The sequence below is a fragment of the Tyto alba genome, unplaced genomic scaffold (assembly GCF_018691265.1).
Source record: "Tyto alba isolate M040663 unplaced genomic scaffold, T.alba_DEE_v4.0 Super-Scaffold_13, whole genome shotgun sequence".
NCBI lineage: Eukaryota > Metazoa > Chordata > Aves > Strigiformes > Tytonidae > Tyto > Tyto alba.
Genome location: NW_024881275.1, coordinates 3,658,428 through 3,684,285, shown reverse-complemented (window position 1 = coordinate 3,684,285; position 25,858 = coordinate 3,658,428). Strand labels below are relative to the sequence as shown.

Genomic DNA, 25,858 nt, shown 5'->3' with positions numbered 1-25,858 from the left:
ACGGGCCGGCCCACTGCGGCAACCGCAGGCGGAGCGCGGCGGCGGGAGGGAGGGCGAGGGAGCGAGCGAGCGAGCGGGGGGACTGCGAGGGACGGTGAGGGAGCCCGGAGGGAGAGGAGGGAGGGAGAGAAGAAGGAAGCCCTGAGGGAGAGGCGGGAGCCCTGAGGGAGAGGAGAGAGGGGGGCAGGCCTGAGGGAGAGGACGGAGGGAGAGAGGGAGGTAGCCTTGAGGGAGAGGAGGGAGGGAGGGATGGAGGGAAGCGGGGAGGAGGAAGGAAGGAAGCGAGCAAGCCCTGAGGGAGAGGAGAGAGGGAGGGCTGAGGGAGAGGCCTGAAGGAGGGGAGACAGGGAGATAGCCTTGAGGGAGAGGAGGGAAGGAGGGAGGGAGCCCAGAGGGAGAGGAAGGAGGGAGAGAGGAAGAGGAGGGAGGGAGGCCTGAAGGAGTGGAGAGAGGGAGGTAGCTTTGAGGGAGAGAAGGGAGGGAGGGAAGGAGAGGAGGGAGAGAGGAAGAGGAGGGAGGAAGCCCGGAGGGAGGGAGGAAGCCCTGAAGGAGAGGAGGGAGCCCTGAAGGAGAGGAGAGAGGGAGGAAGCCCTGAGGGAGAGGAGGGAGCCCTGAAGGAGAGGAGAGAGGGAGGAAGCCCTGAGGGAGAGGAGGGAGCCCTGAAGGAGAGGAGAGAGGGAGGAAACCCTGAGGGAGAGGAGGGAGCCCTGAAGGAGAGGAGAGAGGGAGGAAGCCCTGAGGGAGAGGAGGGAGCCCTGAAGGAGAGGAGAGAGGGAGGAAACCCTGAGGGAGAGGAGGGAGCCCTGAAGGAGAGGAGAGAGGGAGGAAGCCCTGAGGGAGAGGAGGGAGCCCAGGGGGAGAGAGGGAGCCCTGAAGGAAGGAGGAAGGCCAGAGGGAGGGAGGGGGTGGCTCAGCCATTGCATGAGGGGGTGAAGGGGTTGCAGCCAGTTCCCCTGTTGAGACAGGTCAGGGGGCTTCCTCAGGGGAAGCCGTTTGTGGAGGGGAAGGGAAGGAAAGCTGCAAAACCCAGATTTAGTGAGGGGAGCAGAGGGACCCTCCGGGGGTGTCTGCTGGGTTGGGACGGAGTGGCGGTGAGGCGGATGGGGAGAGGGAGTGGGAAAGGGTGGGGAGGGGCGGAGGGGATCAGTTCTCCCATGGCAGTTGTGTGGCAAATGTTTTCACCCTTTTACCTTCAGGGGTGACACATGAAAAAAAAAAAACAAAAAAAAAAAAAAAAACACAAAATCTCACTATTTAAATTTTATTCCCTTCTCTTTTATCTGCTCTTCCCTTCTGCCTTTTGCACCTGTCTCTGAAAACTGAGGATCCTCAACGCGATTGAGAGTTTCGTTCTGAGGAAAACGTGCGATAACGAGAGCTGTCCTGAATTCTGAGTCTCTTCAAGCACCCGGCCATTGCAGGGACCCTGTCTCCCTCCCTAAAGGCCTCTGCATCCTTCCTCTGACTGACTGCCCAGGCAGCAGCGTGCAAAGGTTTGGAGGAATTTTAAAAGCTTAAGTCTGAAATTTGCCCGCTCTTTTATAAATGACACACAAACTGTTCATACACACAAAAATGGGCCCAGGTCTTGCATTCATCATCCCTCGGCAGCCAAAACACTAGTTGTCATGGTAACCTTGTCATGCTTGGTGACTTAGTTGTACAACTCTTTCCTTCATGGTTTCTCCAGTCAGCTGTCACTTTATGGTATCAGTAGACATAATGCTTCTAAGCCAGCATGCTTGAAAAAATCAAAAGTTTCAGTAAAAATGCAGAGTTGAAATACTGCTAGTTTTAAAGCTTCTTACTTCTCATCAGACTACTGCACCATTTCCAGAGAACCTTGCCAAGAATTAAATTTAAAGCAGCATTTTAAAAATTGACCATTACATTCACCATATTTGATGCAAATTGTGTGTCTGTCCTTGGTAGCTGGACATCTCAACTTTTTTTTTTTTCTGTTTTCTGTTTTTCACACCTAGGTAATATAACTGCTCATGTTTGGGGCTTTACTGTATCTTTTTCTCTGTTCTGCCAGGTTCACATCTTGCTTTTCATCCTGTTGTCAAATGAGTTTGCTATTTTTTTTTTTTCCTTTTTGTGAGAAACAAGCCCACGTATACATAAAAAAAAGGTTTTATTGGGGACAAAGTCAGTGGAGCAAAGAATACAGCGCTGGGTGCAATGGTGTGCCCTGCCCCAGCAGGGGCCTCTTTTTAGAGTTCCAGTCCTCCTTTTTTGTACCCGTGCAGTTACTTCTTCTTGGTTTCTTCAGGGCTGTCTCTCCCTGCACTTTTCCACTGCTTCACTACTTCTTATCACAAAACAAACAGCTGCTGAGCAGGGGAGGCAACCACAATGTTGTATATAACCTTTGGTTTAAACATGAACTCAAAACAACAGTGCAGCACAGCTAGGCCAAGCAACAAGTCCACTTGCTTTCCTTCCCCCCCCTTCCTCTTCTCTGGAATTTACAGCTGGTCTTGGTGGTCCTCTTGAGGGGGGAGGGGGAGTGGGTTGGGGGGGATCGAAGTCCAGGTTCCTCTTCATCAGAAGTTCTTCGCTTAACCCCTTTTCTGCCAGCTTCCATTCCTCTTTACATGATACCTAACCACAGACCACCCTCCCCATCCTTTTGCTTGCCCAACTCCACACAATGCCCAACCATATGCCTAACCTGTGATCAAAAAAGGCTTGCTTAACTGTTATAATTTTAACAACGCTAATTTTTAATAACAGCTTATAGCCTAACTCAATAAAAGTAACTGTTTAATTAATTTTAGCGAAAGCAAAATTTTTCTGTTAATTATCACACTTTTTAAAAATTTCCAGTTAATCAAATGCACAGGTTTAGCTTTGGCTTTGTTATCTTTATTAAAATGATTTATTTACATGTCTCTGCTTATTTTTAGACTGTCGTCTGTGCTGCTGAGCAATGTGGATGTAGATAACATGATTTTGTTTTATCCAAGCAGAGCTTATTCCTGTTGAAAATAATAAGTAGGAAAATACATGCATCAACCTGTTTCTGCCTGGTATTTAATTAAAAAGGCCACTGCTTCAATTTGGGGGAATCTTAAAAGATCTTAAGTATTCATTTCTTTGCTCCTAATCATAATTCTCTCTTGGATTCCTTGTTATTTTAGGCCAGTTTATGGGAATCTGTAGCTATTGTGCTGTTTCTTATTTGCTGTTTGAACTTGTTACCTCACCTGCACAATAATGGTGGGAACAGACATCATGATGCAGGTACAGCAGTAAGTCTGGAACAGACACAATCTTACCAAGCAGAGTGCAATATAGTAACCTTGAAATTAATGGTAAACAGCATATGGGATTTCTCAGCTGGGGCTTTGAGCTGGTCTTTGCATGGTCTTGACAGGTGAGCAGTAGCACATTGCTTCAGCCAGGCTTCTCTTGGGTCTCATTTCTTGAGATCTTCCTGCAAAAAATGTGTTTCTCACATTTTGGTTTACTTGCCAACCCATGGGTCATACAATCCTGAGATGAAGATTGGTGTAACTGTGAAGGTGGTGATATGTGACTGTAAATGTTGTTTTGCAAGTTATTTTTCTTTTCTATCCTTGGTGAAATATTTTAGTCAGAAACAAACTCCTTTTACCAGCAGTTAGCTTGCAGTCATGCTGAAGTTCTTTGATGCTTTTACCTTGAAACTCTCTGCTTTTACTCTTTGACAATACTCAAATCTACCTACAAAGATAAAGTAAATAATCTGAAGGGGGAGGAAGCCATTAGGACAAACTGTTTTTCTGGAGAAGAGTTCGGAAACTGCAAAATGTATTCATAGAAAGTTCAGGGTCCTTGAACGTCCTTTTCCTTTTCCTTTTCCTTTTCCTTTTCCTTTTCCTTTTCCTTTTCCTTTTCCTTTTCCTTTTCCTTTTCCTTTTCCTTTTCCTTTTCCTTTTCCTTTTCCTTTTCCTTTTCCTTTTCCTTTTCCTTTTCCTTTTCCTTTTCCTTTTCCCTTTCCCTTTCCCTTTCCCTTTCCCTTTCCCTTTCCCTTTCCCTTTCCCTTTCCCTTTCCCTTTCCCTTTCCTTTTCCGTTTCCTTTTCCTTTTCATTTTCCGCTTCCCTTTCTGCTTCCTTTTCCCTTTCCTTCTTTTCCTTTTCCGCTTCCTTTTCCTTCTTTTCCTTTTCTATTTCCTTTTCCTTTTCCTTTTTTCCTTCTCCTCCTTTTCCTCCTCCACCTCCTTCTCCTCCTTTTCCTTTTTCTTTCTGACTTTGCCTTTGCCTTTGCTTTTGCTTTTGCTTTGCTTTGCTTTTGCTGGTTCTTCTACTCTGATTGAACTCAAGTCAGCCCATCTAAGGTTTAGAAGAAGAAAGTTTAAAATTCCAAAGTTAGGAGGTAATTTTAGGTGTGCAGAGGTGACTAGCAGAAATAAGGAGTGAAGGCATGTACCAAATTTCTGGTATGTGGAAGAACCTAACATGGTCATTAAAATGGTTTGCTATTTAAAATGGTCTTTGAAAGTGATTTTAAAATCACTACAATCTTTGTTAGACATTAATTTTATGGGTAATATTTGCCTGCATTTGATACATGTAACAAAAACAAATCTTTAAAAATCTGTAGTATTTTCAGTAACTCCAAATGGCTGGTAGAGGAAGAGGACGCGCTGTGTTTACCTTCAACATTGAGGCTATTGGCTTTGCTAAAGGTGCAGCTCTGCCTGACAGTGTGTCTGAGGCTCCACCACTGTATCCTGTAAGTATCTTAGAGCACACTCTTTGTGTTCAGGTAAAGTGTATTCACTCATATGTTTAGATAATGTAATGAGATACCTGAACAACCCTAAGCACTTTAGATCAGTTTTGAAGTATTTAATGTAAATAATTGCTTTTCTTATTATTACTTACTATCTCTTTGCTAATTGTTGTATCTCATATTTAACTAGGTTGCTTGCAGAATGTCCATTTGTTAAAGCCCTCATTGTGATTTGGTTTTCTAGACATTACAGTAACAGAATCACTGATATCTGAACTTGTTTGAAATCAAGTTACACTAGTATTTGAAGCTGTGAATGGATTTGCTCATTTATAGACATATACTGTTGATGCAAATATAAAAGATTTTGGATGATTGTCTTGTACCTCAGCAGCCAGCATGTGAAAATAGTTTGAAAACAACTGAAAGATATTTTATGTAATCAAGGAAACATAATTGAGATTTGGCATTTGGGATGTATTTCAGAATTAAAAAGGAAGAAAGAACATTTTCTGACTATGCAAGGAAGCTTGGACAATTTTGAGGCAGAAAAGTATTGTTACCATGTTGCAGTTTTAAATAAGAGAACTTCTCAATTATGTCAGAATTTCATCAAGGTGCATGAAATTTTTCTCAATCTCACGTTACAATACAGAACTCGCAGGTTTGACATATAATTGGCGCTCTGCTGAGATTTCTCCAAATAGTTATTTCACCCAAGGTTTTGACTTAACAAACCAGATGTTATATATCCTCTTAGTCCACTTTTGTAATTAAGTTGTGTGATTTCATTGATACTAAGCCATCCGTAACGGCTCCTAATATGAATGTTGCAGTCTGCTTGATAGCACAAGGAAGCTGAATTCTGTGTGAACTACAGCTTCTGCAGGTAGGGTCAGCAGTGGATCAGCCCTGTAGGAGAATTACTAGCCCCAGTATATCTAGTGTATACCATGAAGAAGTTAAGGATGCTTTCTTTCTTTTGTGTACAAAGTTTCATAACCAAGTTAAACTTGTTGGCTGAGATCTAGTACCATGCAAAAAAGTCAAAGTTAACCCAGTGGCATAACTAGGATCAACAAAAATTTTAAGAGTTAGATTTAATAACTGGGCAGTGAACAAAAGTATATTACAGATGTTGACTGACTTACTGTGAAATTATTTCAAGTAGTGAATTGTTGCTGTTGCGTATTTCTAATAGACACGTTCTGAGTTTTTACAAATTTCCTGTAAATGCTATCAGAAACCCAATTAAGAAGCATCAGTTTACCATCAGCAACATTAGTGATTTAAAATGTTGGCAAGCTGGCAAAGACAGCTGGAAGCAGTAAACTCCTTTCATGACCCAGCTCTGGGACTTCTGTGCACTTTGTGCACTTCATGCACTTTGTGCTTTCCAACCTGCCACTCAAGTACTGATTTTGATTGTGCACCATCTGTCGTGTGAGAGATGCAACATCTATTCTGTAACTCTGTCTTGGGCTCTAGTGTTCTGTATATTTTTAAAACTATTTTCTCTTATTTATCCTTCCTGTTTTCAAGATTCATAGTTCAAAAAAAAAAACCAACCCAAAACCAAAAGCCCAACAACCCAAAAATCCAAACCTTAACAATTAATTTAAGTTCAGCTGACAGAAACTGAATTGTGTGAGGACCTGTGTGCTACCTGGTTGTATGACAATACAACCTGACACTAGACATGGTAAAAGTGTCCACATTATTCAGAGTAATCACACTTAACGTAGTTAAAACACTGTTATAGAAGAGGTTAAGGCCAATGCTACTCTGACTGAAAAGAGAATCAGTGGTTTCTGAGTAAGTTAGGGTGGTGTGAAAAACTGCTTTTGGAAATTAACAGTCTAACATGTCTATGAATGACTGTTTCACAATTTTAATACTTCTTTTTTTTTCTTGATTTCTTGATGTGTTTTTGCAGAGAGATACAGCAAAATCATAAAATGTGTCAATTTAGTTGTAAACATAGTTATGCATGTCAGAATGCAATAAAATGTACGTGCAAAGTAGCATAATGCATAGTTGCACACTTCTGTGATTAGCTGTGTTTATTGTAGCTTTTGTTAGTGTTCCGGTATATTTGATGGATGTTAAGACCCTACAAATAATAAACATAATTTGTACAGAGCACAGAAAATAAGCCAGTGCCCTTGAAAGCAGGAGAAGATGAAGATTACATGTTGGCCGTAAAACAAGAATTTAGAGGAACTCTGAAAACAATGCCATATTTTTTGACAGTAGAGCATCATGAAGGTTTGTTTGTATGCTTTTTATTTACATCTTCAGTATTTATTATTTTGTGAAGGACGATGTAGCAAAATGCATGTGTTGGAGATGTATTTTGTACTGATAATGAATAAAAATTAGCAGCTTAAGGTAATAGGGACTGATTCTCCTTTTACTCTTATTGAAGTTGTAGGTCACACCTCCAAGTGCTGTAACTGGAAAGCAACTACTGGGTGAAAGAGAGAGGTATCAAACATCTATTCCATTTGATATACAGTAAGAAACATTAGACCAACTATATGCAGTCTTTTCAGTTATATACTAAACAATGCAAGTGAAATAGGCAATTCTACATGTTAAAATACCCTAAAAATTTTGCATTAGAGCAAAGAAGTCTGTTGTAAATAATAGTGTTGAGATTCAGCTCCCATTTTAATTGTGTAAATACATACTTAAAATAATCAATGTTTTATTTAATGGCTGGAAATTCTAAAAGGTACTAAACTTTTTCCCCCTAACTCCATTCAGGAAAGGTCAGTAAGTGTTACTGAGAAGTCACCTGAAATATGAAAATTGAGATGAGGATAAGTGCTCTACTGAGATTTGTTTCAGAAGCAGAGCTGGATTAGAAGCCAAAGCTTGATCTTACTCTTGAGTTAAGAATGTCTTTTGTTTATACATAATTAAAAAGTAACTGCTTTGTTACTGTTTGACAACAATAAATGCCCTGCTATACTTGACATGCAGTCATACATCATTATACTGTTAAAATCCAAGCTTCCTGGTCAGAAAACTGAGCTAGTGGGAAAGAAGGAAAGGAGAGGAGGGTAGGAAGAATTTAATGTCTGTTTAGCTTGCTGTGGGTGTACTGTAAATCTGGCAGTCATGGGAGGTTATTACTGTGAGGAGTGTTTCTTGTCGTTTTTGATTTTTGCCTAGTTCTGTCATCCTCCTGAGCAATTGTTATGAATGGTGTAAATAGCAAGTACTGTTACAGGAAAATTGTAAATACGACATACTAGAAAGTGCCACATGTGTTAGACCCTAGGACCAGTCAGTGCAATAGGCAGTTGCTAAAAAGCATAAAAATATTTAAGAAATCTTCTATCTTGTGATGATTTTGACTAATGAGAGCTGACTTAAACTCTGAAGCATGAGGTTTAATTTCCACCAAAAACCATCAGAATATTTTCTGACTGAATATTCATGATGTCAGTATGATACAGGTACGTAGTCCAATCCCCTCTGAATTTTTGGTAATTTTTATTCATGGTATAGTGGTGAATTCTAGAGGGTTGTGAGACTTAGTGCAATTTTTTTTTGTTAGGCTTTGAATGTAACACCGATTTAACACACCTTATTGATTGCCCACTCATTCTTGTACGAAAGCACACTTTAAAATGGACTAGCACCCTGCAGTGTGAGCAGTGAGCGCGCTGCCGACCAAACCTTGTGGCCTACAAAAGGCAGAATATTTGCTCTGACCTGCAGCTGGAGCCCAGCCGCCAGTGGGACACAACAGGCAGCTGTAGTGCAGCACACGCATGGCCCAAGGTGGACCCTGACAGTGCAGACAGGTGAAACCTTGCTTATGAGGCAAGAACAGATCTGACCTTCATTTCTAGATCCTTTTGTGATGGCAGAAGAATTCCAAATTCCTCTTTTATCACATCTCCTCTTTCATCTTCTGAGTAAACAAATTTCAGTCTCTTTGGATTCTCATCCCACCAGAGGCTTGCCATCCTCTTGATCTGTGTCACGCTTGAAGTTTGCTAGTTCCATTTGAGGCACAAAAAAGGAAACTGCTATGCCTGAGAGCCAGCCAGGGTTACTTCTAAGGAACCAGCCACTTTATGAGGACATACTTCTCTCTCCCAGCTTTGCCTCACCTGATCATTCTTACTGTTCACCTCAGAATCATCTTTGTTTCTGCAGCCTTCTTTCTGAGATGGAGTGGTTTCTCTCTGTTGCTGAGTATGCTCCTTAGTAGAACTGCCAGCTTTGATGACCTTTTCTACAAAAACTGGCAGTTGCAGGGAAAGCAGGTAGACAGCCTCTTGATAGACTCAAATAATGCTTCAAATGTTGTCCTCATCTCCCCAAGGGTAAATTGGTAAGTTGAGGTAACTTTTTACTGAGCCTTTACTTGTACAACAATACCTCATCTGAGGGGTGGGGTATAATTACACCAGTGGTGATCTGCAGCTTAAAAAGCTTGCTTTCATCTCGGTCACAGTACACAGTTGTCTGTGGGACTGAATTATGTGGCAGAAGTGACCTAGCTTTAAGAAAATCGCTTCCCCCAGGGTAGATTATTTTTAACTGATCTTTTCCGTTATTTGGTTTACAGTCCTGTGCTCCCCTGTATTTCATCAAAATGTCTGGTGTGACTAAGAGAGAGGCAGGAGGGGGACTGTGGGCAGGAACTTCTTAAATTGGCTTTGCTACAAGAGCAAATGGATTGTTTTAAACCCTCAGTACAACATCTGTGAGCCAAATAGTCCTTTGAAGTGTGAGAAGGGAAACATTTTAATTAGTTAGGACATAGCTAGCTAGCTTTCTTTCATTATTCAGGTAGTAAATGAAAGTCATGTCTAATACTACCTGGAAATTTTGATGCATTACTATGCCATAGAGAATAGATTTTCATCATTCATTTCAACACCCATTTTGAATGAGTAGCAGGTGTGTTCTATAGTTCTCTATTTTCCTCACTTCATAAGATATGAATCATTCATATTTTTCCTGTAGGTATATCTGCTGTGACTGGGTGACTGTCACCTTGGCAGTGGTTTGGAATGAATTCATTAACTGTGAGTGGCGAGAGTCAGTCAGACGTATTTTTTTACTGATGGCATCAGCAATTAGTTCTTCACTAAAGAGCCTCGAGCTGAAATAAAAATTACTCGTTTCTTTCCCTCTCTGTGCTGACAGTTTCCATCAGCATCTGTGAAGGCCACCTACATTAAATGCCCCTTGAGACACTGTCATTTTAAATGCAAGCTCTTTGTTACACAGTTTTAAGTAGGTCTTCTGCTTCCCTTCATCCTAACTAAGTTTAAAATTGAGCTTCATGTCTGATGTCTTTCTTCTTCCCTTTTCTCTGCTGATGGTGTTAGAAGCCTGTAAGAGTCACAGTCTGTCTTTGTTACCATTTTTTATACAATACCTGAGAAATTTACCCCTTTTTGGGTAATGAGTTATTAGTACAATCAGAAACAGTAATTTTGCATTAAGTGGATTTTGTAGTTGGGCATGGTAATTCGGTAAGACAAAATGGGACTGATTTAAAAATACTTAAGTTGTGATATTGCTTTTGTCATTAGAGATTGTACAAGAAAGTTTTTTTCCAGTATAAATGGATGTACTTATAATATTTACAGTGCATTTCTCAGTTTAGTTCTTCTGCCTTGGAAGAGGTTAAATGGACTGAAATGTGTTGCTGTTGTTTAGGACACATCTCTGCTATGTTGCAAAGTTTTACCATTGCAGAGGTGCTTAAACTCTTGGGAGCTGATCGTGACCAGTCTGAGATGCAGCCTTCTGAGACCTGGGAATTCTGGGTACACTTTATGATCAGCACAGTGGTGATGAATGTCACTGACTGGTTTTGTAGTGAAGGTTTGTTTGTGAAACTGTTGAAGAGTTAGCATTCATTTGATATTTAAACCTCAGTTCCCTGACTATATCTGCATTTTATGTTTTCTTGCTTTCCCAGAATAGAAGTATAAATTATAATAATTTTATAGGGCTTTGGTGAATTTTTTTTGGGGGTGGTGGCAGAGGGAGCATTTTGATTGAAAGGAGATACCCAGAAAATGCAAAGCAATGTTTGGGGGTTTTGTCTTTTTTTGTACTTAGAAATGATTAGTCCTGGGAACTATCATGGGAACTGCTCAAAGTAGTGACATGAAACTGTTCTTTAAGTGTTTGAAAACAGCACAAGAAAGTGTCCAGTGTGGGATTAAAAAAAATACACTGTAAATTTAGTTACAGGAAAAGGTAAGGATGGTGTCTGGATTGCCTTTTTAACTAATTGAATTCAGTAACTCTTTGTATCCTTCTCTGTAGTAATTGAAAGGTATAGGAAAAAGTACCAGGACAGTGAAAAGAAGGATGCATCATGGTCCCCAGGTAATATCTGAGATTTTCAAAAGCTAATTATTTATTAACCTGTGAAATGTTCTGCTCTTTTAAATATTTGATTCCTTATTTTTCAAGCAATAAAAAAGTATGCAAATCCTTACCAAATAATGCAGTCTTTGTTGAGGGTTATGCCCTTTGCAGGTTTTCAGATCAAGGCAAAGTGCTGTTTTATCAAAAAAAAAAATATTTTAAAAAATCTAATTTTATTTATTTACTCAGTTGAAACAACTGACTTGCAGCAAAAATGCAAGCTTTAGCTCTCACTCTAGCTTTCGTTCTCCCTTACTCGCCATGCAGATACCAGTTTTGAACTGGGAATAAACATGTTAACTCAGCCTAATGTCTCAGTCACAGATAGCTGGATTTTATAACATCAAACTTCCACAACCATATCTGTATATCTCACTACTGCAAACTTAATTATAGAATGTAAATTGCAGGCATGTGGACTGGAAGGGCTGAACTTTGTCTCTTTGGGGCAGATGCCAGTTGTCATTAAGTCGGTGAAATGCCAGTCCTCACTCTCATTCCTCACTTTGAAGTACAGCTAGAATTCCGTAAAAGTGGTGTGGGCTAGAACACTTGGTCATGCATGTAAATAGGATCAAGCACAACAGGGGCCCCTGCCTTTCCTTGGTGGGTGGCAGGGGGAGTATTACTGCTGTAAATCATCATTCATATATATTAAAGCTTTTTTCTGTACAGATTGGAGAATATTCCCAAGAGAGATTAAGCCAAATGAAAAGACCAAAAAAGGTATATTACATATTTTTTAAAAGCATTTAGTACAGTATCTGAGTGATAGAAGACATACTGGAGCTGGTTTAGGGAGAAAAAAAAAATGGTTAATTAGCCAAATACTCAGGGCTTTTGGCAGAGTTTTTCTAAATAATTTACTAGTCTGCCTGTCTTCTGTGGTTTTTGCTTTGCTTCTGTAGGATGTTTTAACTTACTGGAACTGGTTTATATTTCTTTCCTGCCTCTTATATTGATGTACCATATTAACATAAGAGATATGTAACAGCAAAAGAGTAAAAAAAACCAAAACCTTTTGTTCTGAAAGTTCGTATCTTTAAACACCACCTGTCCTTCTATTCAATGAATACCTGGCTGTTCAGATTTCCTTTATATTTTGGGTTTCTCAGTTATCTTGTTTATGATTTGGTTGACTTCTACCTTTTTTTTAAGACTTTTATATGTGATACAGCGTAGGTGATTTTCAATTTTCCCTGGTTTTACTTTCTTTGTTTATTTTCAGCTTTCTTCTGCAGCATTGTGAACCAGATCCTTCAACAGCAGTTGGAGCTGGTATTGCTTGTTCATACAGGAAAAAACTTTTTTTATTGTACAGCATCATATGTGTATTTGTTTTTCAAAGTGTTTTCTAGTATGCATGACTGTTATTTTAAGTTCTCTGTAGAAGTCTGTTGCTCTGTTGATGTGAAATAACACTTGGCCTCCTGTATCTAGCTGTTTGTTGTATGTAATTGCTTACTTTCTTGTTCTCTTTGTCCAAGTCCTTCATATGTCATTTTTCAGTTCAAAGATAAAATAGAAAAAGGGAATGTGCAGTAGTCCTGGAGATTGGCTCAGCTGGAAGCTTTGTTTCTTTTAAGAGAGTCACTGAGAAGCATGGTACTAAAGGTAGACTGCAAGATTCAACTGAAAATTAAATACTTATTTGCAAAATCTATAGAAGTGAAACCAGTACATACCTACTTTTTTTTTTTTTTTTTTTTTCCTAAAGGGAGACACTGCATTGGCTTTTATAAACCTATATGCAATAATTTGCTCCCCAAAATCCAATGAAATCATAAATGCCAATTTATTATTCCTTGTTATAGTGATGATGTGATTTTCATAAACATTGGGAGAATCACTGCTCACTGTGAGGGATTTTTCCTCTTTTGTGCCAGTTTCTCTATTTGCTCTTAAAAGTACATTTTCTTACATAGTTGTAATGGCAAAGATCAGCTGACCATCAGAATTTGATTGGATAAAAGAAAAGGTTCCTCTAAAAATCATTTCAGTTTTTGGGGGGAATCCTTACGACACAGAGGCCATAGAAAAGTCTTATGATTCAGGAGGTTTGTAGATAGCTGATCAGTGACACATTAGCCCTTCTGGTACATACCTTCACTGTATTTTGAGGACAGCTGTCTTAGGTGACACTTTATAACTGAGTGGAACAAAGGGGAGGGAATCAAGAGAATCTGCACTGAAATTCAAACAGGCTTCCTACCATTCTACCTTTGTAGATTGCAGGAATGGTTTGGGGATCACTGCACAGTTACATGTACAGGCACGGCTTCATTTTTACACACCTCTCCCTCACCCTTTCTGGTTTCCCTGAATGCTTTAACCTAAGACCTGACCACCTGCCTTCTTAGTGGTGAAACTTTGGGTAGAACTCCACGTCTCTCCCCTGCTTACCCTGGGCTGTGGACCACAGTATCCTACATACTATCAGTGCCTGCCAAAAACAAGCAAAAAACAGAACAAACCAAAAAAAAAAAAAAAGCATTGACCGGGTTCAGATCTTGTAGGCCAGCTGTATGCATATGTATATAGCAATCAGATGTATGTATTTAAGCCCAAGTATCATGAGAACAGGTATTTGGGAAGATTAGATTGTATTCCATTCTACCTCTAAACTACAGGGATGTAAGGAGCTATTTTGCATGAAGCTCTACTAACAGTGGATCAGTGTATCTAATTTTATGGTATGCTCCAGAGAGACCCAGAATTGAAGGAAAGATCTTGTGTGTCTGTTTTCATTTCCAGGCTGTTTGTTCTATAGGCATTATCTCTAAAAGTCTGCAGGAGTTTGTGCAGAGATGACAATTTTGAATCGCACTTTTCACTTGTTTGCCTTAAAAGCCTACTTCATTCTGGATGTGTTTGCTTTGACGCTGTTCATATGTTATTACAAAGCAGCTTGACGCCCCTCAGCTCTGTGCAGTGCTTTTGTCACATAATCCCTTCCTAGTCAAAGCACTGAAATGAACCAAATGTTATTTATGACAAATGCTTTTGACAAAATACAGTTGTCTTCTTAGCAGCTCTTAGTGTTATGTTTCCTTAAGTATTAGGCCAGATAAAAAACATAACTTCATTTGGGTTACTTTCTGCTCCAGAAAGGATCTGTCCTCCATCAATGTACACTATTTTTCTTCTGATACCACTTAGTGCACCTTGTGTAAAAAAGGTGCAAGTTACACAAGCTAGCTTGTCTAATCTGTGTTAGGTGCAGCCCTGTGCTGTAAGGTTTACGTGATCGTGCTGAATATAGCAGAACCAAAAGACAGTTGCATTGTGGAAATGGGATGTCTCACAGAGCTCTATCTATCCTGTAACATCTCCTGCTTGGGAGCAGTTTGCTTCTCCTCATCAGATGGTCAAACTGCACTCCTGGAATTGGGGCAACTCTACTTTAGGGTGCTGCAATTCAGGTAGCTCTTACCTGGGTATATGGAATGCTATTTTTAACCTTCACTCCACTATATAGTTGAGCAGCATCATGAAGTTGGATTGTAGGGAGTAATTTGATAAAGATTATATTCATGAATCAGTGAACTCGGTGGAAATACGCACTGAGGTGAGAGCCAACTGTGATCCAAAAGTCTTCTGGGTGCAGTAACCATGCCTGATGTGTTGGAGCCAATAAACTGCTGTCTGCCTTCTTTTTATCTATCTGAAGCACACAGCTGTCATTTGTGTGTTGCATAAATTAGTAACATCAATGATTTTTTATCTTTTCAAGATGATGAAAAATAACAATTGAGATTTTGTTCCAGGTTTTTAACATACCGTGAGTATGTAGTTGAAAAGTATTTTGTGAAGCTGGATGTCATACTTTGGCCAAACTTTTGGTCAACTATCTGTTCAAGGTGAATTTCAAACTGGCCTTATAGGCATCACTTACGTAAATCGAGCATTTACACCTCCGTGAATGATGTAGCTCAAAGTCTAAGGTAATTTTAAGACGTGGTATGGGATTTCGATGGCATACTCAAGATGTAAATTCTTAAGAGCAAGTAAAACAAGAGAATTTGTATTCTTCCATATTAAAAAAATAATAGTGATGTATTTTATTTCAGCAGGTACAAAACCAAAAAAGGCAAAAATATCTAAGCCTAAAAGTAATCTGGATGTATTGAAAAAAATTGAGGTAAGATGTGCATACTCTTTTTAAATTGTACAATAGAAGTCACTGAAGGAAAATGAAACATTCAGTACGTTTTTTTGGTACAAGTTGAATAACCAGAGCAGCATTTTTCTGGCCTTGTCTTGTTACTCTGACAGAGGACTGTCCTGCAACGTGGTAGTACAAGGGAGAGGGTAAGGATAGAGCCTGGCTGTGGAGAAATTATTTTCTTTGCTCCTGTTTGAACACAATGACCAGTTGTTCTTCGCCAGGTAGTGGTGTAGACAACAGCAGAGCTACCAGTAAAACTTATTGAAACAATTGGTGCAAGAGCTTTTGAATCTATTGCTGCTTTGCCAAGCTACTGCTGTTGGAAATTAAACAATTTATTAAGTTTAGAGGGAAGAAACGCAGAGAAGGAGAAACTTAGGAGGAAAGTGACCTTGGTTTTGGAGACGACTACCCACTGTGTAGGAATGGGAAGCTTAAAGGTGAAATAGCCTTGTATTTTTTCTCTTGGTGATCCATCAGTTGTTTGGTGCAGGTACATTGTTATACAGTATGTGGTATCCCTTTATCAAATATGACATGGCCTTCTACTGTCAATTATTCTAACAGTGGATGGTAAAGGGAAATCATCCAAATTAATTACACAAGACATAGTCTTCAAGTGCGATGGTTAATGCTTGGTCAAGTAAGTCTTTACGAAGTTCTTGTGCTTTTCATCATGTTGGTTTTAAATACTGACAAAAAACCTCTGCGGAACATTATGCTCATGGTCTTGCTGTTGACTGCAGCGTAACATTTTGGTAGACTGGAGGATATGCTGTTGCTGTAACATGGGATTACCTTGTAAAAAAGATTGCCTTGTGACAGGAGTTGGAAGAGAAGGATAATGAAGACAAAAAATCTGAAGATGAGAAAGAAGAAACAAAAGACAAAGAAGATGAAGATGATGAAAAGGGAGAAGAATCGGAGGAGGATGATGAGGAGCATGAAGAGGTATCCTGGTTTTCCTATTTACACAAAGTCACTCACTGCGTGCTATGCTGACAGAGAAATGTCCCCAGATTCTCCAACTCTGAGGGAGAGTTGTAGTGAGAGGCATTATTACATTAGTTTTCTTCATTGCAGTACATTGTGTTGCAGTTAAATTAAGTGGGTGGTTTAGACTTGTTACTCCCAAAGAGCTCTGAAAAAAGATCTTGCAAGCAGGAATGTCTCCTGCCACAATCAATGCATAAAATTACTAATTTTCATCACTAAAACAGTGATGCCTTTTCTTTCATAGATATCAGAACTTCATTACAGTATTTTCCTTTTTCTTTCCCAAGAAATACAGCAAGAAAAAACTTTCAAAACATGGGTACTCAAGTGCACTTTAAAGCATGTTTCTTTCATAAATTGTCTTCTCCACAGGTAGAGCGATGTTTTTTTTTTTCCCTTTTGTTTAGGAAAATGACTACATTGCTTCATATTTTGAAGATGGAGATGACTTTGATGCTGCCAGTGATGACAATATGGATGAAGCAACGTATTAGTTACTGTTGCTATGTGGTACACTGCTCAAGCCTTACACTACTTGAAGTAGAATTTTGGAGGCAGGCTGAGTATCAACAGACCTAATGCTTTAGCTCTGTTGGTTTTAAGTATACTCTCCAAAAACACGTTGGACAATTATTTTTAATTGTATGAGGCTGTAAAACAGGATATGGGATCATTTGTTTAATTCTTTTGCCAAATGTTTTGCAGACAGGCACCTTTCTAAGGTTCTCTGCAATGCCTACTGAGGATGTAAGCTATATGCCATTGTATTGCCTCTGCACAGAAAAAGAATGTATGCATTTTAATCAAAATTGTGCCTCAGCATTTGCACTAGTCAGTTCCATGCTGTAGCAGTCAAATCTTGAAATAGTGAAATTCTTGATGACTGCAGCAAAAAAAAGATATGGCCTTTACAAACCTAAGCTGCTTATATTTGGCAGTTGACTTCTCTGAATAGATGTAACTTCTGAATTCAGGTAACTGAAAATAATTGACAACTGAGCACTTTAATATAAACTGACTTGAAAAGGCCTTAGTAATATGAACAAACAACATAATGAGAGTATTTTGAAGAGCTATTATTCTACTTAAAAGAATCATTATTTTTAGTATTTTAGTAAAAAGGTACTTGTAATATTTAAGTGTTACCTTTCTGAATCAGTGTAAGTAATAACAAAGGGTAGTTAAATTTAGAAAAAATATATGGCAGAATTTAAGATTAAGAAATTATGGAATCCTGGTTTTTACCAGTGGCACACAGATTAGTGATGAGTGTCAGTCCTTTGCTTCAACTTCTCTGCCTCTTAAGGGGATACTAACTTTCTTACCTCACAGAGCTGTTAAGTGAGATGGCAGATGACAGCTATCTATGTAATTGTTAATGCACTTATTTATTTTCCTACAGAACAAACAAGGCAGAAACTTAACAGCAAATACAAAAAAAAAAAAACAAAAACAAAAACAAAAAAAACAAACACACAAAAAAAGTGTAGAAAAGCATTATGGTAAGGTATTTTGATGCATGAAGTTTTAATTAGGAAATTAGGAAATCAAGACAACAACAAAACCAGAGTGTTTGGAAACATCAATTTTATTTAAGAACCAACAGCTGAAGCGTAGAAAACTTATTCCTGAGATTCAATATTTGAAGAACACCATGACAGAGCATTCTGTGTGTCCTGTTGTCCTTTGATGGCACAAAATATTAGTCAGTGTTATTATATTACTATTGATCAGGGTTGTTGTTTTGTGGGATATTTACTTTCTTAAAACATCCCGATCCTTGTAAGTAGCGCTGTTATCAGGTCTAATGAAAGAACAGTGTTAAAACTATTTTATTTTTTTAGCAAAGGAAACTACACAAGTTTTCCTTGCAAGTTTGGTTTTCTGTAAAGCACTCCTTTACCTCACTGGTGACTGCAAAACAGTACTGCATTATTCTATGAACTTCTGTATGCAATAATAATTAGTTCCCTAAGGTGTAGCTTTTAAGTATTCTGATAAAATACCCATCAGATGTAAAAGAAATTAAACTAAAATGCTATGCAGGCCACACTTCAGAGTTATACCAATTTTATTTTTAAGTGTTCCAACATATAGAAATAAGGTTTAATAAACATTCTTCTGCATTGCATATGAAGTGTGTTCTGTCTGTTCATTTTCCTTTAACATCACATAGGTCAGCAGTTGTTACTTGAGTTGGTGTGCCTGTTTATTGCATGTGATACACAAGAGGGAGACAGATGTGAACAAGGTAAGCATCTTAAAAATTAATTTCACTTGCCTTGGGTATAACTAGAATTATCTTCTACTAGCTGTTCCCCCCTATGCAAGGTAAACAATGAGACTTCTCACCTCTCACACAAGGAATGCAAATGGATGGCTTTGCCAAAGACAGAACTAGAGAATTAACGCTGGAAAAGCATTACTGCACAAGTCACAATATGGTCACAAGCTCTGGCTTGCCTGAACAGCTACAATACCTTATTTTGTAGCAGACAGTAATTCTTGAGGACCGGTGACTTTCTTCATTTGTCATACTGCTAATGGCAGACAACTGCCTCCCTGCTGTACTGTTGAGAAATACTACTCCTGCAGAAATCAGGTCTCTGAGACCTCAAAAGGGTGAACTATGGTCACCTCTTTCCTCCAGATGGAACCACAAAATCTTAGGATGGATCCTCTAGGACTAGTTCAACAATGGCAAGTAAGGCCAGTGCTTCTGAACACGCAGAGTTCCGCAATGATACAGCTCTGTGCTGAGGTGAAATGAGGTGGTGCTGTTCCAGAGGCCCAACACTTGCAGCTGTTTTTATAAACTGATTTTCCAATTGCTTACAATTTATTGCAAGACCATAATGCTGATAAAACTTAGACTGTTCTTTTGGTCTCGGCAATCTTTGGGTTTGGACAGGCATATATTCAAATCCTATCTTAACAGCATAGCAGAACATTGCAACTTCATACAGGAAGGCACTGCTTTTAGTGTGTAGGGAGATCACCATCTAAGAACTTTACTGATCTGTACCTTAATTTTTCATGCCTATTTCTTAATCCTCATTTTTCAGAATTAACGAATTCTCAAAACTTTGTGCAGAAAAGTTCCAAGTTCTACAAGGCATGCACAGGATAAACCATTAAGGCTCCAGTTGTGGTATGGTGGATGTCAATGCTGCATGCAGCTACTGCCAACAAAATACTTGTTGGACAAGGATCTTTATTTTAGATCATACATAAAAACCAGCCAAAACAAATACAAGTGGTGGCCTCCTGCAATAAAACACTCAAAGCATCTAGAGCTAAGAATACATTACATGTACCACTTTCACTGCAGTCTAAAACACAGTCTCTATATTATGTATATTGTGTTCCTCTAAAAGCTGGGGAGCAGGACTATTTACAAGGCTTGCATCCTCATTCAGGATTATTTTACAAGTTTTATTTTCAGCCTTTATAAAATAGTTATACAAAGACTATTTGTCACTGTCACTATTTGAGACATACTCCAACATATAGCAGATTTAAAGCATTTACATTTTACATGATCCAACAGTGCAATATGCACTCGAGGTTTAAAACCAACTTCCTGATCAACAATGTGTTGTAATTAATCTAAAAAATGATTTACCACTCTGTTTTGTTGGGTTTTAAACAAGTCAGTTTCTAAAAGACTAACTTGACAGATTTTAACTTAAATCAGATTTCAGTTCCATAACTGAGCAGTTACCCTGTTTATTCAGGGCTGACATGCAATGATGCATTGCCAGTTGTGTTGTACTTTGGAAAAAACAGTAAAGATCCCTGCATCCTGCAGCAAGGCAAGCCAGCTGATGCTTGTAGCTCGCCAGTACCTGGAGTCCTATAATCTTGGAAAGAGACCTATTGTATCTTGATTAAGTTAACTCTCTAAATTAAAAATATGCTATGTGAAATATGCTACATCATAAAATAGTAAAAACATGCTAGGCTTTTAGTTAAGAGTATAATACGGTCCAATAAAACAGCTATCCCTTTGTGTTTTTCTAATGACTGCTTATCCTAAGGTGAATAAAGGCCCACCACACTTAACAGTCGGCCAAAGCCTGAGACACACTGGAAAACTATTCAGCTGTACCACCCCAGGGCGACAACCAACCAACCTCTACTCCTACACCAACAGGACAGAAACCCTCCCCACAGTCAAACCACAACTCAAGCTCACTTCTATACTGAGGGCAATTTAATACCATCAGCTCAGGTACGTGCAGTAAATTAGGCTTATGCTGCATCATCACAATAGCTAATTTCATGTTCTTTAAGAATTTTGTAACAAATGGAAGGATAAAGTATGAAAAATGTTGAGGTTTCAGAAACAGAATGAGAGGGAAAGAAGCCAACCAGTAATAAGCTTGCAGCAAAACACTGACATTATGTACCAAGTTTCAGTCTGTTTCCTGGACTAGAGCAAGTCACCTTTTAAAGTTCTAGCCACAGAAGCTGTATCACTTTAGCCACCATAAATTATTTTACAATGCAATTTTTCCTACAGCCTTACCTAGCAGTGGTACTTCAATATTCATACTTGTGTTATTGGCAGATTCTTTTAAGGGAAAAAAATATTATTTTAAACGATCTTTGAAAACAAGTGTTATGTGAAACATTAAGTCCATGCCCATTTGCAATCCCTCTTCTAGTGTGGAAACTATTGAGTAGTCTTGCTATCTCCAGCAATACTGCTTTGATCAAAGGGTTCAAGACCTACAGATCACAGTTCACAGATCCAACTGCACAGCATTTCCCTTCAAGCTTCGGCCTGCTTTAATTTCAATATAATACATTAAAAGTTATCCAATTCATCTTCATACACTTGGCATGCCAGTGAACACGGGGTGTGAGTCTTTACTTTCAAAATTTAAGGTGATAAAGCACTTTGGAATACCTCCAACAGCTTGGAAACATTATCAGGTTTTTTTTAATAGCATATATACTTAGTCAAGTCACTCAAAGGAAAGCTCATCATAGCAGTTTAAAGGACAGTGGTTATTTTTTTATGTCTCACTTTGTAAATCCGATTCAAGTCAGTTATCTTGGACTTTGGCAACAAATGGTACTTTGAACAGGGCAATGGAAATCTTACTCCAGAAAGCAAATATAACAAAAAAGTTACAGGCAGCATCTCAGTTTTTATTTAAAAAAATTCCAAGTACACAAGTACCTCTTTCTTTCTGTAGGAAGAGTCCAGAGGTTTTTTGTGTATCTTGTAGCATTTTCAGGTAGGAAAGAAAACAGAGGAAAACCAAGGTTGTTCGCGAAACCCCAAGTGAAACATTCAGGAACAGAGTGGTTGATGAATGCACTACTACATAAAGAACAAGTCTGAAGCTGCAACTGGTCTATTCTGCTGCAATTTCAGTTTCTTGCTAGCAGCCATTAAATCTCATTTGAAGTTTTCTAGGAGATTTCAGGAAAAAGTTAGTGTTTGAGGTTCATGGGCACACAATCATAAGCATTCTCAGTACCCACATGACTGCTGTCTGAAGAATCAGTTGGTCCTGAACTGAGATTAAGTGGAGGGGGAAAAAAAAAAAATCCATCAGCATAAAATAAAGACTACTGAAGCAGTCACAGCAAGGTGCCACACATCTGCACTTCTTCCTTCCTACACACAGCTGAGAAGTGCACTCCAGCCCAGTCAGTTTTCAGTAGGATACCATGGAAGGATATGAAGTTTCAGCATGACTCTCCCAACTGGACCGTGTTGAGGCACGCTGTCACACGTGCAGAAAACATATTATCCTACTGCCTATACTGAAAAGTACTAAAGAATGGGTTGACTACAAGCACAAGATTTTAAGATTCTAGCTTAACTATTAGCTGCTGCCTCTATAAAAGTCACTTTTAAAAAAGAACTTCATAGTGGCAATTAATTATGGAATGACTGGGTTTTTTAAAAAACCACCTTACTCTATAAGAAAAATAAAATTATGAGAACACAGTTTTAACTGACAACTGTAAACCTGATATTAAAATGTCAAGTGTACTATGCATTCTATAAATACTTTAAGATGTTTAAAAGTTACATATCCCCAAATGCCCATTTTAGGGCTGTAAAACGTACAGTGAGACTCCTCATGTGTTAGTTCAAACTACATTTTTTCACCTCATCATTAATTAAAAAACATATGCCTATCAAAATAGAAAAAAGTGCAAAGCTTCAGAGGCAATTTTATACCTTAATTTATATCCCAGTCTTACATTAAAATCACCTGTCTCAGGCATATTCAGAGATTACATGATTCACAGAAACATCCTTGTACTGGAATGGTGCCGGTAAAGGCAAGTCACACATCAGGATGCATTTTCTGTGCGTTCCAGACGTATTTTGCATTCTGTGGTTTCCCCTTTATCTAATACTATTTTACGTGTCTATGAACAACAGTTGACTGTGGTTTTCCATTGTTAAGGCTGAAGGTCTCCTTGATTATCAACATTTATAATATTTGCTGGATTTACTCCATTTTCTATTTGTTTCTGATGCGATGCTGCTGTGACAAATAAATGGGAAGATTCCATTGTAGAATGGTGACTGACATCTGCTTTCACTAGAACTTCATAATACAGGAGATAAAAAACTGGAGTTACTATGCCAATAATCAGCATAATCACTACAGCTGTCCACCATCCTATGCCCCAATCTGCTCCGTAGTAAGGATCCTTGCATTTTTTAGTTTTACCATCAGTTTCAAAACAGACCTGTTGAGCTGCTAAGGCAGAAACAACTTCATTAAGATTCTCTCTCTTTGTATCATTACACTTAACTATTTCTTCTATATCTCGATCCACTTCTTTTAAGAAGTTGCCAGCAGTCTCATTAGGAGAGAATTTATCAGAAGACAGTGTTTCCTGTGTTTCCAGGGAACAGTGAGCAGGCCGAAGGACTGGTCTTCCTTTTGGAGAGACATGCGTTTCCGTCAATACACTGAACTTTTTCACTGGAATTTTGACAGACCTCAGGGCAAAAAAATCTTGATCATTGATAAGATTGTTAACTCTCTTGATATCTGCAACCTAAAAACAAAAACAACAGTTTAAATATCAAAGCCCCATTGAACCCAAATGCTTTAAAGTACTACATCCTCGAGAAATACAATTCTTCCCAGGGCCTTTGTTTCTTTTTTTTTTTTTTTTTTAAAACCAATACCCATTCAAACAGTATGAGGCAAGAAGAGGTCAAAGACCAGGTCTGAACAATGTAAAAGCAAGAAGGTAATTAATAGGTAACAAATCTCCTCACTTCTGATAAGAAGACTGAAAGTCACTTCACAAGTATATTGACAATGTATAATCAATCAGTGGCAACTATCTCTGTGAAATGAATGGGACTTCACCTCACTGTTTTCCACTTAATTACTGTGAGTTCCTAATTAAATTGATAACTTCTACGTAAGTAATATTTAAAATTATGAGCTTCCAAATAATGTAGCCACAACTGTGGTTTGGCTACTCCCCCTGCTTCTGGGGGGCTAAGGCAGAAACCAAGCATAACTTAAAACCCTTATCTTTCCTCATCAAGTTAGTTCTCCCCTTTTCCTATTCTTGCTGAAAATGAATTTCATTTTGCTCTCTATAAGTTCAGATTTTAAGTCTAAGGTGAAATACTCTACAAGGATTTAGGTGTCCTTGGAGAATTAGCAGCTTCATTCTGAGACAGAAACTCCCTCAACAGGGAAGGCACAGCCACAAACCTCACCATAATGAAGTACTTAAAAATAAACCGTACATTTTTGCAACACCTGGTAAGCACACAGGAATTGTGCCCATTTTAAGACGCACAGTACCCAAGTTCAGATCCTTCCTGCCCTCCTTGGGAGGGCATCTACCTCAGCAGCAGTTGCAGACAGCAAACACAGCAGTCAAGAGACCCTCGCTGCTGCGAACTGCTCCACTTACAACACTGATGTGGCCAGAAAAAGAAAGTTAGGGTGATCACTGCGCTAGTCTTGAAACACGAAAAAGTGTTGCAGTTCCTATGACAGTGTATTTCTTTTGTGCACCACGCTGAATAAATCAGATGAGCATCGAAGACTGCCAAATACAGCATTTACCCCAGTGATTAGTGATTCTACCACAACCAAAATTATGCTTTCTGCCTGTAGCCCTGGACCGCTCTTCCACATTCTCCATGGGTTTTCAAGAAAAAGGACAACTCAGTTATCTTTTATTTCTTATTTGAGGCCTGATCTAGTAAGTCTGCTCCAAATACCTAACTGCAGTGGATTCTGAAGCCAGGAACTGCTTAATGAGGCTAAGGTCTGTCATGATTATGAAACAGTTATGTCAAGACTCTGGTACCTAAGCTCACGATAGGAGGCCCCTAATTTTGTTTCTGCCTTAAGAATCAGATAACATCAAGACTTCTACAAATACCGATTCTGAATCTGCCTAATTTTCACCTCTTGAAAACTGCACATTTAGCTGCCAGTCCACTGACGCGCACAGCTGTTTTCCTGTTAGAACTGGGCACAGGCAAACTCTAACTCTGACCAAGAGGGAAGCCTCTGCCTTAATCAGTGCTGGTCAGCCAAAAGTACTGGCTGGGAAGGACATGCAGGAGACTAATTTAAGGAGTTTTAGCGAAGGAGCAGTAGCGAGGCCTGAGCACCATGAAGGAACATGTGGGCAGAGAGCTGCCAACCCTACAACGTGCTCGTGCTGGTATTTAGGTAGTTTAGCAGAACTGAAAACTACAATGTTTTGGGGTGTTTTTTGTCTTGTTCCACCCACCCACCCCCCCCCTTAACGAAACGCAGACTCCACACAAACCCCGAGGGTGGTGCAGCACTACCCTCCTCCTCACCACCTCTGACAGCCAAGACGGCGCCGGAAAGTTTCCCACGTGGAGTTTTAACTTTTACCGCACGGTCGGTCGGACAGACAGACAGACAGCTTCCCCCCCCCCCCCCCCAGTAAAACCGCACCTCTGCTTCTGCCGCTCGCCTCCGCGGCCGCCGAGGAGGCCGGGGCTGCGGCACCCGCCGCCGGCGCCACCACGCTTAACCCTGCCCGCGGCTTCTCCGCTCCCGGGGAGCGCCGCGCCCAACCCGTCCGGGGAGACTCACCGAGCAGCCGTACCGCAGCGCGATGGCGTTCAGAGTGTCCCCTTCCTCCACGTCCTTCGTCAGCAGGACGATGCCGTCCAGCCGCTCCCGCGACGCGCTCCTCCGCACCTTCTCCCTGCCCCGCGGCCGCAGTTCCGACACCTCCTCTTCTTCTTCCTCCTCCTCCTCCTCCTCCTCCTCCTCCGGCCCCTCGCCCTCCGAGGGGTACGGGTGGCCGGGGGCGGGCGGCTGCGGGCCGCACCCGCCGCCTCTGCCGGCCATTCTCCGCTGGGCGGCTCTGTGGGACAAACCGCAGCCTGTGGCCCGCCCGCTCCCTCCCCGGCGAGGCGGCAGACGGCCCCGTCCCGCCGCGCCGCCCCGCTCCTTCCCCAGGGCTGCCGCCTTACCTGCCGCCGCTCCTCATCGCCACCGCAATGGCGGCCGCCACGTCCTCACGGCGGCCACGCCCCGCCCCTCCCC

The 25,858-nt window shown here is 40.1% G+C and overlaps 2 protein-coding genes across 7 annotated transcripts; one reads left to right on the top strand and one right to left on the bottom strand.

Annotated features, from left to right (window-relative positions):
- The first annotated feature begins 51 nt into the window (after positions 1-51).
- POLR3G (RNA polymerase III subunit G) lies at positions 52-18,435 on the top strand. 6 transcript variants are annotated; one of them, XM_032994799.2, is made up of 9 exons: positions 52-94; positions 1,325-1,493; positions 4,592-4,723; positions 6,865-6,991; positions 11,036-11,098; positions 11,816-11,866; positions 15,211-15,281; positions 16,134-16,259; positions 16,712-18,435. In XM_032994799.2, the coding sequence occupies exons 3-9, from the start codon at positions 4,610-4,612 to the stop codon at positions 16,796-16,798; spliced, it is 639 nt and encodes a 212-aa protein (XP_032850690.1). In that variant the 5' UTR covers positions 52-94; positions 1,325-1,493; positions 4,592-4,609; the 3' UTR covers positions 16,799-18,435. The 6 variants fall into 6 exon arrangements, 5 of the variants coding, with proteins under 5 accessions (XP_032850690.1, XP_032850692.1, XP_032850689.1 ...); XM_032994801.2 differs by lacking the exon at positions 52-94 and having other exon boundaries at positions 1,163-1,493; positions 15,214-15,281; XM_032994798.2 differs by lacking the exon at positions 52-94 and having other exon boundaries at positions 1,163-1,493.
- Positions 17,875-25,858, bottom strand: LYSMD3 (LysM domain containing 3). The gene is made up of 3 exons (XM_042787770.1): positions 25,786-25,858; positions 25,400-25,676; positions 17,875-23,348 (listed from the first exon to the last, which is right to left on the bottom strand). Exons 1-3 carry the CDS (start codon positions 25,800-25,802, stop codon positions 22,740-22,742), a joined length of 903 nt encoding a protein of 300 aa, XP_042643704.1. The 5' UTR covers positions 25,803-25,858; the 3' UTR covers positions 17,875-22,739.